This window comes from Gopherus evgoodei, chromosome 1, assembly GCF_007399415.2.
Source record: "Gopherus evgoodei ecotype Sinaloan lineage chromosome 1, rGopEvg1_v1.p, whole genome shotgun sequence".
In the NCBI taxonomy this organism is placed as follows: Eukaryota; Metazoa; Chordata; order Testudines; family Testudinidae; genus Gopherus; species Gopherus evgoodei.
The window spans coordinates 216,306,946-216,319,814 of NC_044322.1; the positions used below are offsets into that span (position 1 = coordinate 216,306,946).

General features: G+C 52.5%; 1 protein-coding gene across 1 annotated transcript; it reads left to right on the top strand.

Moving 5' to 3' along the window:
- The first annotated feature begins 178 nt into the window (after positions 1-178).
- On the top strand, positions 179-12,480 carry ENO2 (enolase 2). The gene is made up of 13 exons (XM_030535973.1): positions 179-285; positions 1,460-1,565; positions 5,189-5,290; positions 6,661-6,756; positions 7,035-7,093; positions 7,921-7,990; positions 8,440-8,573; positions 8,762-8,984; positions 9,684-9,881; positions 9,998-10,199; positions 10,718-10,826; positions 11,022-11,080; positions 11,463-12,480. The coding sequence occupies exons 3-13, from the start codon at positions 5,206-5,208 to the stop codon at positions 11,530-11,532; spliced, it is 1,305 nt and encodes a 434-aa protein (XP_030391833.1). The 5' UTR covers positions 179-285; positions 1,460-1,565; positions 5,189-5,205; the 3' UTR covers positions 11,533-12,480.
- The last annotated feature ends 389 nt before the right edge of the window (positions 12,481-12,869 follow it).

Below are 12,869 nucleotides of genomic sequence, written 5' to 3' on the forward strand. Positions count from 1 at the left end.
CCTTCTCCTCTCCTCTCCTTTTGTGTCTCTGGCTCACTCTCTCCATCCCCTACGTGCTGTTTGCAAAGCTTCTTCTAAATCCTGACTCATCGCAGCTCTGGGTCACATGCTGCTGTCTCGGCCCTATCAGGGGCGTCTCCATCCTGCTGCTGTTGCCGCGGTTGGCTTAGAGGACACATCATCTCCCCTTGAGGTCCTGCTCCTACATCCTTCCTCAGCTCCATCCTCCTCCTCCTCCTTCCAGCAGCACTTTCTCAGTCTCTTGCTCACACCTGCCTTAGGAAGGTAAGTGTCTCCCTCACATCCAAGATCCCCCTTGTGCATCTCTACACTCCCCATCCTGGGGGGCCCCCAGCACCCCCCGCATTTGGGTCCTTGGAGAAAGGGACCAGGCGGAGAGGCAAATAAACTAGCTAAACTCCCCTCACTTCCTCCTCCTGCTCTCCCCTCCCCCTGCATTCTCCCTTCTCTGCTTCTCTCCATTCCTTCTTATTTTAATGTCATGCAATCCCCCCTGTTGTGCCCTTATCTGTGCTACATCACAGAGCTGCAGGACAACACAGCTGTGCCTCTCTATGGGGTGTTTATTTGGGGAGGGCTCAACCACCAGAGGTAGGCTGTGTTCCCAAGGGCACCCAAGGGAGAAGCTGTCGCTTAGAAGCTTACTTGGGGGCAACTGATTCCTGATGTCTCTGAAAAAGCTTGATGCTAGGAGGGGGACTAATCTGAGGTGCTGGTGAGCATCATTCATGGGAGAGGAAACCAGGAGGGACCAGCTTTGCTGAACCTTGGGATCAGACTAATTTCCTAGTCTAGCAGGGCGTTGGCAGCATCACAGAGCTGCCTCCCAGGGGGAGGAAGGGGAATTGCCTTGTGCGACATCACATAGTTCACAGCCCCACACCCCGCTGGGGGGCAGTGATGGGAAGAGATGGCAGCCAAGCAAGCACTAACTGCAGCAGCCCCAGCACTGCAGCAGTGTGAGCATCCTGGGAGCAGTGCTGTGCCTGGGGGAATTGCAGCAGTGCCAGCTGCCTTACAGCAGTGCTCTACCAGTGCTTTATTGTGGAGGACTGCAGCAGGCTTGAGGACTGGGGAGGAGGATTGGGCAGTCCCTGCCACTGCCTGGCTTCGCAAGCGGGGGATGGAGGGATGCAGCAGTGTTAGCTTCTACAACACCATGCCCTGGCAGTGTGAACTTCCTTGGAGCAGTGCCAACCTGGGGGAACTACAGCAATGCAAGCATCCTGCCAACATTACCCATTCCACCAGCCACCAGTCCCTCTCCCAGGTCTGTGTGATGGCTCCTTGCAGAAGCTATCCAGCCTTCCTCTCCCAAGGGCCTGTGCACCCTTCAGCCTGACATCTGCCCTCTTCTTCTTGAGCTGCTTATGAGGTCCAGGCTGTGGCTCTGTTCCAATCCCTTATCCCAGCTTATCCGTCTCCAACCTCCTTTCAGGACAGCACTGCTGCAGCCTGTGAGTTCCAGTGCGGCTCTTCCTCCATCTGGAGCCTTGGAGGTGGAGAACTGCACAGTGAGAGACAGAAGAAGCAAGGAAGGAAAGGTACAGAGGGAAGAGGATAGAGGAACAGAGAGAGTGATGGGGCCAAGCAGCATGGCTGAGGTCTGGTTCCTTTGCTGTCCTTGAGCCAGCTGCTCTGTGGCCTTTGGCAGGATTGGGTAGAAGAGGAAAATGTACAGTCTGAAATGAAGCTGGCAATGTTGCTGCTGAGGGATTGGGAAATGTTTAGTCCAGTTCATGTGTCCTCATCAGGAAACTCACACGTGTGGGGTCTGCCCTTCCTTGCCCTCTCCCTCCTTTGTGCTGCCTGCTAGGGTACTGCCAGGGCACTGCCATGAGGGAGACGCACACCCGCAGGGCACTGCAGTGGGGGAAGCACCTGTGGGGTCTGACAGACTGCATGAGAAATTCGGCTTGCAGAGCAGCTGCCAGGGCAGCTGATGGGGATGCCAGCCCAGATGGTGGCTGTGAAAGGAGTTGCAAGGGGAAGAACAGCCCTGTGTGGGCTCTGGAGACTCTGTTTCACTGGCTGAGATTTCCCAGCATTGAAGACGTTTTCTGTCACAACATTGTGATTTCCAGACACCAGGAGAATGGGCTTGAGACCAGCTCCTGCCCCCAGTTTGGGCTGCTCCTGCATGCCCCGCTGCTCCCTCCACCACACGCACTGCACACAGTCCCTGATGAGGTTTAAATCTCTGCCCACCCCCATGCCACTGGGCCTTGTACCGGTCATTTGTCCGCTGTGCAAAGGCTTTGCAGGGCTCACCTACTGAGAATTGAGTTTTCCATGGTCTCAGCTTCGGATTCGGTTTAATATCCCCACTCAGAGCTGATTACCCCTGGGGGTGGGGAAGGGGGACTTAACCTGTGTGAGCAAGAGAGGAGGGGAAGGGTGATGAAGGAAACAGGGAGGAAGCAGTAAGGAGAGGCAGAGAAGGGAAGCAATAGGAACTGGGGGGATTCAAGGGGCAATGCTTGCAGAGGGGTGGGGGAGGAGATGGTGCGTTGAATTCTGCCATCCCCTGCCCTAGGGTACCACTCCCTAGAACAGAGGTGGGCAAACTACAGCCCAGGGACCACATCCGGCCCTTCAGACATTTTAATCCGGCCCTCAAGCTCCTGCTGGGGAGCAGGGTTGGGGGCTTGCCCTGCTCCGCGCATGCTGTGGCGTCAAGTGGCTCCCGGAAGCACCAGCATGTCCCCGCTCTGTCTCCTACACGTAGGGGCAGCAAGGGGGCTTCGTACGCTGCCTCTGCCCCAAGAGTCATGCCCGCAGCTCCCATTGGCCGGCAGCCACAACCAATGGGAGATGCAGGGGTGGCGTCTACAGACGGGGCAGCGCGCAGAGCTGCTTGGCTGCGCCTCCACATAGGAGCTGGAGAGGGGACATGCCGCTGCTTCCAGGAGCTGCTTGGGGTAAGTGCCGCCTGGAGCCTGAATCCCTGACCCCTTCCAGCACCCCAACCCCCTGCTCCAGCCCTGATCCCCCTCCTGCCCTCTGAACCCCTCGGTCCCACCCTCCTGCACCCCAGAGCCCGCACTGCCAGCTGCAGCCCTTACTCTCCCACCCGCACCCCTGCCCCAGCCCAGGGCCCCCTCCCACATGCTGAACTCCTCATTTCTGGCCCCACTCCAGAGCCTGCACCCCAACTCCCATTTTTGTGAGCATTCATGGCCCGCCATACAATTTCTACCCCCAGGTGTGGCCCTCAGGCCAAAACGTTTGCCCACCTCTAGAGTTATTGCTAGGCACCTTGTCTGGCAGCCAATAGGTGGGTGGCAGCTGGGTGAGAAGACACATGGGCCTCAGATTGTTGGGAAGGGGAGCTGGGATGGGGGAAGGGCTTCTCTGGACACCCAAAGCCTTCAAAGCTGCTTTGCTCCCAAATCTGGTTAGCTATGACTGAATCTTCAAACCTCCTCACCTCCCAACCCTCGCAATACAAGAGACCTCCATCCTCCCCCTCCCACCACACTCATTAGCATGACTAACATATAGAACTAAAGATTTAAAAGCTGGGACCAGCCCCATACCCCTCTTTCCTCCCCCCGGGCTACAAGACAAGAGCGTTCCTCTTAGTCCATTCCTGGGGCTCCTTAATGCCCACTTTCCCTAATGCTGGGGCTCCAGGCCTTTCCCGCGGGGAGATGGTCCCCTGGGCTCACAGACCCCTCCGTGCTAGGGCCCTGATTCCTGTGTTCCTTTGCCTTGTATCAGTCTCATCCTTTCCTCCCAGAGCAAAGGTGTGCAACCTGTGGACCTTAAGGCTTTGAAACGTGACCCTCAAGGGTGACCATAGGATAGAACAGTGTATAGGAATTTTAATGGCAAAGGTGCTCCCTAAGCTGTGCCCTGTGATTTAAAATTGCAGTGTTTGGCTCAGCCCCACCACTAGAAACCAGGATCCAGAAGGAAGAGAGAGCTGCCTCCCGCTGCTTCCCCTGCAGCCCCATTAGCAGCTCTACTCTGAGCTGGGAGCACACAGCAGCCGTTAGGCTTTCCCTGGCTGCTTGCCTAATGCATTGCAGTGGATGGAAGAGAGGAGCTCTGGTTGCTCCATTGCCTGTTTTCCCTGCCAGGCTATGGGTAACCCTGGGACAGCAGGATAGTGATGGGTGGCTCCCCCCCCCCCCCCCCCGATAGCCAGCCTAGGCAGCCCAGGAGTGGGGAAAAGGAGAAGCTGAGAACTACTGACCAACTACAGGGACTTGATTCTCTGTCCCAGTCTTGGTTAGAGCAGCCGGGGGCTAGCCAGTTCCCAAGAGACCATATACCAGCTGGAGATAGCTCCACATGATCCAGCCATGCCCCTCCCCTGAATCCTGTTGTGCCTCCCCCCCAGTGCCAGGGCCTCTGTGGAGGGAGATATAGGCACCAGCTATGCCAACGCTGCATCCACTGGGGTAGGGCAGTTCCCTTGTGCTGCCTGAGCATGAAAGGAGCAGAACATGGCAGAGATTGGCTGTGGCCGCCTGAACGTTTTGCAGTAATGTGTTCAGACTTCAGGCTGAAAAGGTTGGACAGTGTTGAACTAAACAACCCCCTCCCCTGAGGAATCATGCCTTCAGGCATTTGCCAGCAGTTCGTATGTCCTTCCCTTAGCCATGGCTTCCCGGAGCCAGGTGGGTTTAGCCTACCTGTGCCCAGAACCCAACCCCTGCAGCCCCAGAAGCGTTTCTCTGGCTTGTCTCCAATGTTGCATCTACACTTGGGACAGATTCCCAGCTCAAGTAGACACACATGTGCCAGCTCTGCTCGAGCTAGTGTGCTAAAAATAGCAGTGTGGCCATGGTAGCATGAGCAGTTGCGAGTGATGGCCCGGACTAGCCAGGCCAAGTACAAATGTGCCCAGACCCTGAGGGTATGTACTTAGGTTGGCTAGCCTGTGCTGCTGCTCACCACTGCCCTTGCTACACCACTATTTTTAGTGCATCAGCTTGAGCATGTCTTTATGAACTGGGAATCGCACCCCCAGCTCCAAGGGTACTCAGACATAGCCTGAGATCCCTCCTGCCTGTCACTGTCTTTCTGGGAATGAAGGGCCCAGAGCTGAACCCCATATCCCAGATAGGATGTGAGGCCTCTGCGATGGAGAAACCCAGAACTGAGCCTTTTTCCTTGCTTCTCCTCCCTCCGCTGCCCATCTCCAACTCTTCTGCAGGAAAGATCGGGATCACTATGTCCATTGAAAAGATCCATGCCCGGGAGATCCTGGATTCCCGTGGGAATCCCACCATTGAGGTGGATTTGTACACAGAAAAAGGTATGTGAGACAAGGTGGGAAGAGACTGCGCATGTCTGGACTGTCCAGCACTGGGAGGCAGTGGAATTAGTTCAGTCCTGTGGCAGCCAAATAGGAAATAGCACCCACAATCTGGATAAGCTTTGTTTCTTCAGCAGCCAAGCACCTTCTCCTTGCAACACCTAGGACCTTGACCACTTAATTCCTGCTGGTGAATTTACAACTAAGAGAAGTTGGGTCCCAAAGTTGTAACCTTATCAAATGAGTGAATGTGTGGATGAGTTTGTGCTGATAAGTGTGTAGTGAGTGTGCATGTGTGTCTGTCACTGAGCTCCCAGAGAGGAGAAGGCATCTCCTATACAATTCATGTCCTCTGAGAGAGCTTCTGTTAGCTGGGGCAAGAGAGGCCTGTGGTTTTGGAGCCGAAGGATCAGCGTTTGTGGCTGGATCTCTAGGTGTGATCAGCGTTTGTGGCTGGATCTCTAGGTGTGATTTCTCTAGTGAATGTGTGCATGCTCTGTAGCATGAATATTCATTAGCCTCCAGGAGGTTTACAGTCCAAACAGTGTTGTGCTAGTACATGAGCACCAGAGTAAGATACTCGCTGGAAACTGAAATGAAACCGCTGATTTCTGTGTATACGTGCTGGGTTGTGCATCTGTGTATACAGTAACAGCTATCTGTCCCTGAGTATGTTAGTGCACACATGTGTGCCTCCATGTCTGTACAATGTCACAGAATTGGGTTTCTCTGTCTAGTAGGTATTTATAGAGTCTAGCTGTATCTTCAGGCACGTGCATGATCATGGGCCTTGCATGTTTATAGATTTATAATGTAGATTTATGTGCATACCTGTGCAAATACTCCTGTGTGTTCATATCTGTGCACGTATCCATGTGTATCTGTGTTTGTGTCAGGTTTCTGTCTGCTTCTAGAGCTGAATGTTTCAGTCACTTCTTTATTCAATGAAATATCAAAAAAGGAGAAATTACCAGTCAGCCACCCTTCAAGCTTAGACTCTCCTAGAAGGGGTGGAGACTAAGCTGTTTGAGTATGAGACTGAGGAGCAGGCCCCCTGGGTTCTAGCTCTAGTTCTGAGATGGAGTAGGATATAGTGTGTGCACCACAGGGAGGAACTGGGAGTCAGGACACCTGGGTTGTCTACATGGCTTTGCAACTGTCTCACTGTGTGACCTTGGGTGAGTCCTTTTTCCTCCTTGTGACACAGTTTCCCCACCTAGATTGTGGGGTAATGCCACTATCCAAACAGATCATGGGCTGTAAGTTACATTCAGGAGGACAGGCAAACAAGAGGTGCCTAGGGGCTTAGAAGCTTCCCTTTTTCTTCCTTCTTTGCTCTCTTTTCACACCTATGTTTTGCCTTTTCTCAGGCATGTTCCGTGCTGCAGTTCCTAGCGGTGCTTCCACTGGCATCTACGAAGCTCTGGAGCTGCGAGACAATGACAAGTTCAGATTCCTCGGAAAAGGTGGGGACATTTCAGCTCCTGCTCACCCTCACTGAACGGTCTCAGGCAACTTCGTAGCCCCAGTACTGTGTGTGCGCATGTGTGTCCATCCCTCTGAGGGCCCGATTTTGCACTCAGCACTCCCGGTTTTGTGCTGGTATAATTCCACTGACCTCAGTGGAGTCACACAAATATAAAGCTGGTGTGACTGAGTGGAGAATTAGGCTTTGAATCTCTCTCTGTCTGTCTCTTTCTTTGTCTCACTTGCTGTCTCTGTCTCTGTCTCTTCCCTTCTCTAGGGGTCCTGCAGGCCGTGGATCATATCAACAGCACTATTGCCCCAGCTCTCCTGGGCTCTGTAAGGATTTTCCTTTAATCTCCTTTCTGGGAGGTTTACTTTGGTCTCTTGCTTTCTAATCTCTTCCTGCCTCTGTCTTCTCTCTTCATTTCACCAGCTGGGTTGGCACATTGCTGTTCCCTATGATTCCAGGCCCGTGTGTGTGTGTGTGTGTGTGTGTGTGCGTGCGTGCGTGCGTGCGCGCGCGCAATTGACAGGTCTCTGCTCCACTGGGTGGTTGGGGCTTTATTCCATATGGCCCTCCCCCATACTCCAGTTACAATATGATCTGGCACTTCTCTAGCTGCCCCTCATTGTAAGGCTCTCTCCCTCTTTCACACATACACTTCTTGGAGCACTGCTCATTCCTCATCCAGATCCTCCATTCCTATTCTTATTTGTCTCATCATCCCTTCCCCAGCCAGCCTGGCATTCACAATGCTGTGCCTTTGGATGTTGTTTGTGCAGAATCTTGAATTTCCCATGACATGTTCTGTGGCCTCATCAGGCAGGGGCAGTGCTTTATGGCCATAGGGCAGCCACTGTCCAGGTTTACTCAGGATCATCCCTTTTCTGAGGTAGCTGGCCTGGGAAATCTATAAGGAGGCTCAATACACACTGCCAGCTGGCCAGTTTTATGGGCTCAGGATCTCCCCGAATGTCCTATTTTTTTGTAACTTAGAGGTGGCAAACCTACATGGCCCAGCCACAGAGCCAGTTCCTCACAACCAGAGCAGAGGTATGATGTATACTGGATCCATGTGCTACAGAAGTGCTATATAGTTACACACACAGCCCTCCCTTAGCTTTCCACACCTTCCCTTCTTAGCAGATGTGTCTTCTTGCAGGGCCTCTCTGTTGTGGATCAAGAGAAGATAGATAACCTCATGCTAGAGATGGACGGGACAGAAAATAAATGTAATTCCAATCTCCTTTGGCATGGGAAATAGAAATGTAGAGGTGTGTTGGGTGATACTGCAGGACAGGACTGAGGGGCATTGGCAGAAATGTGAGGGGAGCCCAGGGCTGGAATGGCAGGGGGCTGCAGAGCAGGACTCAAGGGTATTGGCAGAGCTGTGTGGGGAGCCAAACACTGGAATAGCAGGGGGCTGCAGGGCAGGACTGAGGGGCATTGGCAGAGCTGTGACGGGAGTCCAGGGCTGGAATAGCAGGAGGCTGCAGGGCAGGACTGAGGGGCATGGGCAGGGCTGTGTGGGGAGCCCAGCACTGGAATAGCAGGGGTTGCAGGACAGAGGAGCATTGGCAGAGCTGTGTGGGGAGCCCAGGGCTGGAATAGCAGGGGGCTGCATGGCAGGCCTGAGGATGTTTGGAGAATTCATTCCTCCCTGATTTTGGAATGTCCACAGCTAAATTTGGAGCCAATGCAATCCTAGGGGTCTCTCTGGCTGTGTGCAAGGCAGGTGCTGCGGAGAAGGATGTGCCCCTGTATCGACACATCGCTGACCTGGCTGGGAACTCCGACCTCATCCTGCCAGTGCCCGTAAGAACCTTCTATCCTTGGCTTCAAAGTCCACTTGCAAACAGACTTAGAGAACTGGGGAGGCAGGGAGGGGAGACCAGGAACATGGAAACATGGGGACTTCAAGCACTCACTCAGCAGAGGCCCTCTCCAGTACTGGGCTGGGATATTGACATTTTCACCCTCTGCTTCTTTCTGGACTTTTCCAGGCCTTCAATGTGATCAACGGAGGCTCCCACGCAGGGAACAAGCTGGCCATGCAGGAGTTCATGATCCTGCCTGTGGGGGCTGAAAGCTTCCGGGATGCCATGCGCATTGGAGCCGAGGTCTACCACAACCTCAAGAGTGTCATCAAAGAAAAGTATGGGAAGGATGCCACCAATGTGGGTGATGAGGGTGGCTTTGCCCCCAACATCCTGGAGAACAGCGAAGGTGAGAGATATCAAGGGAGCAAAGCCTCCGTGCTGAGGTTCAAGGCAGGCTCGCAATCCCCCACTCCATCAATTCCCCAGGACACCTGATTCCTAGTTCCTCAGGTGCTGGGCCCCCAGCCTGTCCCTGGGTGCAGCACTCCCCAGGCTCACAGATCTCTCAGCCTCAGAAGATAGCTCCTAAGATCCTTTCCCTTGGTTTAATCTCTCTCCATTCTCAGTCCCCCTAAACAACACCTTCTTTCTGGGGCTTACACCCCTCACACGCTAGCAGACAATTCTCATGTCCTTCCTTCTCGGTTGTGGCATTGCTCAGCTGGGCTTTGCTCTTTGAATCAGTCCCCAGAACTTCACCCCTCCAGCTCCCACAGCTTGTCACTCTCTTCCTCGGATTGAGAGGCCCATAGCTGGGCTCAGCATGCCAGGTGGGGTCTCCCCAGAGCCACACAGAGAGGGACTATCTCCTTTCTGCTCTGGAACATGAGACCTTGGGATATTCAGCCCCATGCTCTGTCCCACTGCAAACTCCTGGATAGTCTGCTGTCCCCATCTCCCCAGGCAGGGTCTTACGAGAGAGAGACCATTCCTTCCAGACTGCCTTCAGTTGTCCTGCCCCTCAGGCAGTTGAATATCTGGGGTTTGGAAGGAGTTTTTACAAAACAGATGGCTGAATCTCATTCTGTCTCTCTCCCCATCCCAGCTCTGGAACTCCTCAAGGAAGCCATCGACAAAGCCGGCTACACTGAGAAGATTGTCATTGGCATGGATGTGGCAGCATCTGAGTTCTACCGCGATGGCAAATACGATTTGGACTTCAAATCTCCTGATGACCCCAGCCGCTACATCTCTGCCGATGAGCTGGGAGACCTCTACCAAAGCTTTGTTCGCGATTACCCAGGTGAGCTGCTGTGCTTTGTGAATCTTAGTGCTTATGTCCTGAGGTGTGGCCCCACCACGCTTGTGGATTGGGAAGTGGGGCAGCTTTAACTCACCCATCTTCTCCTGTCTCTGCAGTGGTCTCCATTGAGGATCCTTTTGATCAGGATGACTGGGAGGCCTGGTCCAAGTTCACAGCCAATGTGGGGATTCAGATTGTGGGGGATGACCTGACAGTGACCAACCCCAAGCGCATTGAGCGAGCTGTAGAGGAAAAAGCCTGCAACTGCCTCCTGCTCAAAGTCAACCAGATTGGATCAGTTACTGAAGCCATTCAAGCGTGAGTCCAACCAGCCACCTACTCCCAGCACCAATCTAACTACAGCACCTTTTACACTGATTAGTAAAATCGGGGCAGTTTTTGTGTAGGTAGACCAGGGGTAGGCAACCTATGGCACACGTGCCGAAGGCGGCACACGAGCTGATTTTCATTGGCACTCACACTGCCCGGGTCCTGGCAACTGGTCCAGGGGACTCTGCATTTTAATTTAATTTTAAATGAAGCTTCTTTAACATTTTAAAAATCTTATTTACTTTACATACAACAATAGTTTACTTATATATTATAGACTTAGAGAAAGAGACCTTCTAAAAATGTTAAAATGTATTACTGGCACCCAAAACCTCAAATTACAGTGAATAAATGAAGACTCGGCACACTGCTTCTGAAAGCCTTGGTCCCTATCACCATGGGAAAAGCCCCCAGGACTATCACTGGGCATTGGGAGTGTCAGGGTCCCATCCCCAGCAGGTGGAGGCCCAAGAAGGATGATCCATTTATTTAATTTCTCTCTGCAGCTGTAAGTTGGCCCAGGAGAATGGCTGGGGAGTGATGGTGAGTCACCGATCTGGGGAGACTGAAGACACCTTCATTGCTGACCTGGTTGTGGGCCTGTGTACTGGGCAGGTATGTGTCAGCTAAGCTGAAATCCAGGCCATGGAGAGCTTCAGGGAGGAAGAGGGGAGGTGAAGACTGGCACTGAATTAACATAGAGTATGAATCCTCCTCCTACCTCTCAGAGCACCCTCAGGGTCCCATGCTGGAAGGCTGGGGTGTGTGTGTGGGGGTCTCAAACTGTGCTTTGTGGTGAATATTTTACAGATAAAGACAGGAGCCCCCTGCAGGTCTGAGCGACTGGCCAAGTACAACCAGCTTATGAGGTGAGTGGCCTGGGGCTGAGAATGCAAAGGCGGGAATGTCTCTCTGGCTCCACTGGGGACGGAGGAACTGACAGTGCAGGGAGAGAGAGCGTCTCCAGGACTAAGGATGCCAGCATGGGCATGTCTCCCTGGTACCAAGAAGGATCCCAGACCTGAGTGCAGTACCTTAGGTGCGGTCATCCAAGAGCTGACTTGTCTCTCCCTGCTCCAAGACATGATGCCTCTGTCAATGCAGTCACCACACTTACAGTGGCCTGTTTTCCTGCTCTGCCCCATTCCAAGCTCCTGTATGACTTGCTGTGTAGCACTTGCTCCCCATGCTTAGGAGAGTCCCTCACGTTGAGGCTCTGAGTTGCACCACCTCTCTTTCTTTCTCTGGCAGGATTGAGGAAGAGCTTGGGGATGAAGCTCGCTTCGCTGGACACAACTTTCGTAACCCAAGTGTCCTTTGAACACTGCCCATGGCACACTGCAATTCCCCAGCCAATTCCCAATGCACAGACTCTGAAGCTACCTTTCCTCCACCATTCCTCCCCCCTCCCCCGCCTACACACACACACCTCTCTTGCTTTTTTCCTCTCCACCAGCTGGTCTCCTCTCTCCTCAAATCCCTGAGTGCAGGTCTCCCTAGCTGGAATTACCCAAAGGAAAGATAAGAATGAGGCTTCCCTTTGTCTCCTGCTGAGGGGCATTGTGAGCGTGTCTGATGGTGCACCGTTTGTATTTTCTCTCGGTGTGTGGATATGTTCCAGTCATTCTGTTTGGGTATTAGATTGCATGAGCATATTTGCTAGTGTTTTTTGTTGTGTGTGTGGTGAGCAGATGTATGTCTGAGTTTGTGTGGTATCAGGCTGTGTGCTTTCCCTTTGTGTACTGTGCTGGTTAGTGTGAATCTGTGTGTATAGTTGTGTTTGACTCTGTGTGTTGCCAGTGGCTGTTTGCTGGGTAGGTGTGTCTTTGTGTCAGTGTGTTGTGTGTGTCTCTGCTGATCTCCAAATGTCCTTTTGTCCCAGGTGTGTCTGTGTTGAAGTGTGCTGGAATCTGTGTGGTTGACTTTGAGTGTTGTATTGAGCTGTATTTGTCTGCACTTACCATTGAGTTTCACTGCTATGTGTCACTTGGTTTATGTGTGCATGTTATGACTCTCTGGGTCATTTGTTCCATGAAGTTTTATGGATCAGTGTGTTGTGGTGAGTGGGTGTGGAAAAGCGCACGCACGCACACACACACACACACGCACGCATCCTTGGCTGCTTCCCTGGATCTCATTCTTGCTGTCTCTCCTGCACCCCCTGTTCCTATCCATCACATCTGCTTTGTCCTCAGGACAATCCATCCTCAACTGAGCAAAAGAGACAAAACAAAACTCTAAACTCAATTAAAATCTATTTCACACCTGAGTCCCCTGGCTGAGCCTGAAATTTCTCTCTGTGTGTTACTTCCTGGGAGACCAGGAACATACAGGGGCCATGATAACAGTCTTCAAGTATGTGAAAGGTTGTTCTAAAGAGCAGAGTGATAAACGATTCTTTTCCACTGGAGACAGGACAAGAAACAATGAACTTAAATTGCAGCAAGCAAGATTTAGGTTAGACATTAGGAAAAACTTCCCAACTGTAAGGGTAGTTAAGCACTGGAACAAATTACCTTGAGAGGTTGTGTAATCTCTGTCATTAGAGGTTTTTAACAACAGGTTAAATAAACACCTGTCAGGGATGGTCTAGATAATATTTGGTCCTACTTCAGTGAAGTGGACTGGATTAGATGACCTATCAAGGTCTCTTCCAGT

Excerpts from the sequence above, each read along its gene's own strand:
- ENO2 (XM_030535973.1), top strand. The coding sequence starts at position 5,206 with ATGTCCATTGAAAAGATCCATGCCCGGGAGATCCTGGATTCCCGTGGG. Across the intron at positions 7,094-7,920 it reads CCCCAGCTCTCCTGGGCTCT|GGCCTCTCTGTTGTGGATCA; the intron begins GTAAGGATTTTC and ends GTCTTCTTGCAG. Across the intron at positions 11,081-11,462 it reads AAGTACAACCAGCTTATGAG|GATTGAGGAAGAGCTTGGGG; the intron begins GTGAGTGGCCTG and ends TTTCTCTGGCAG.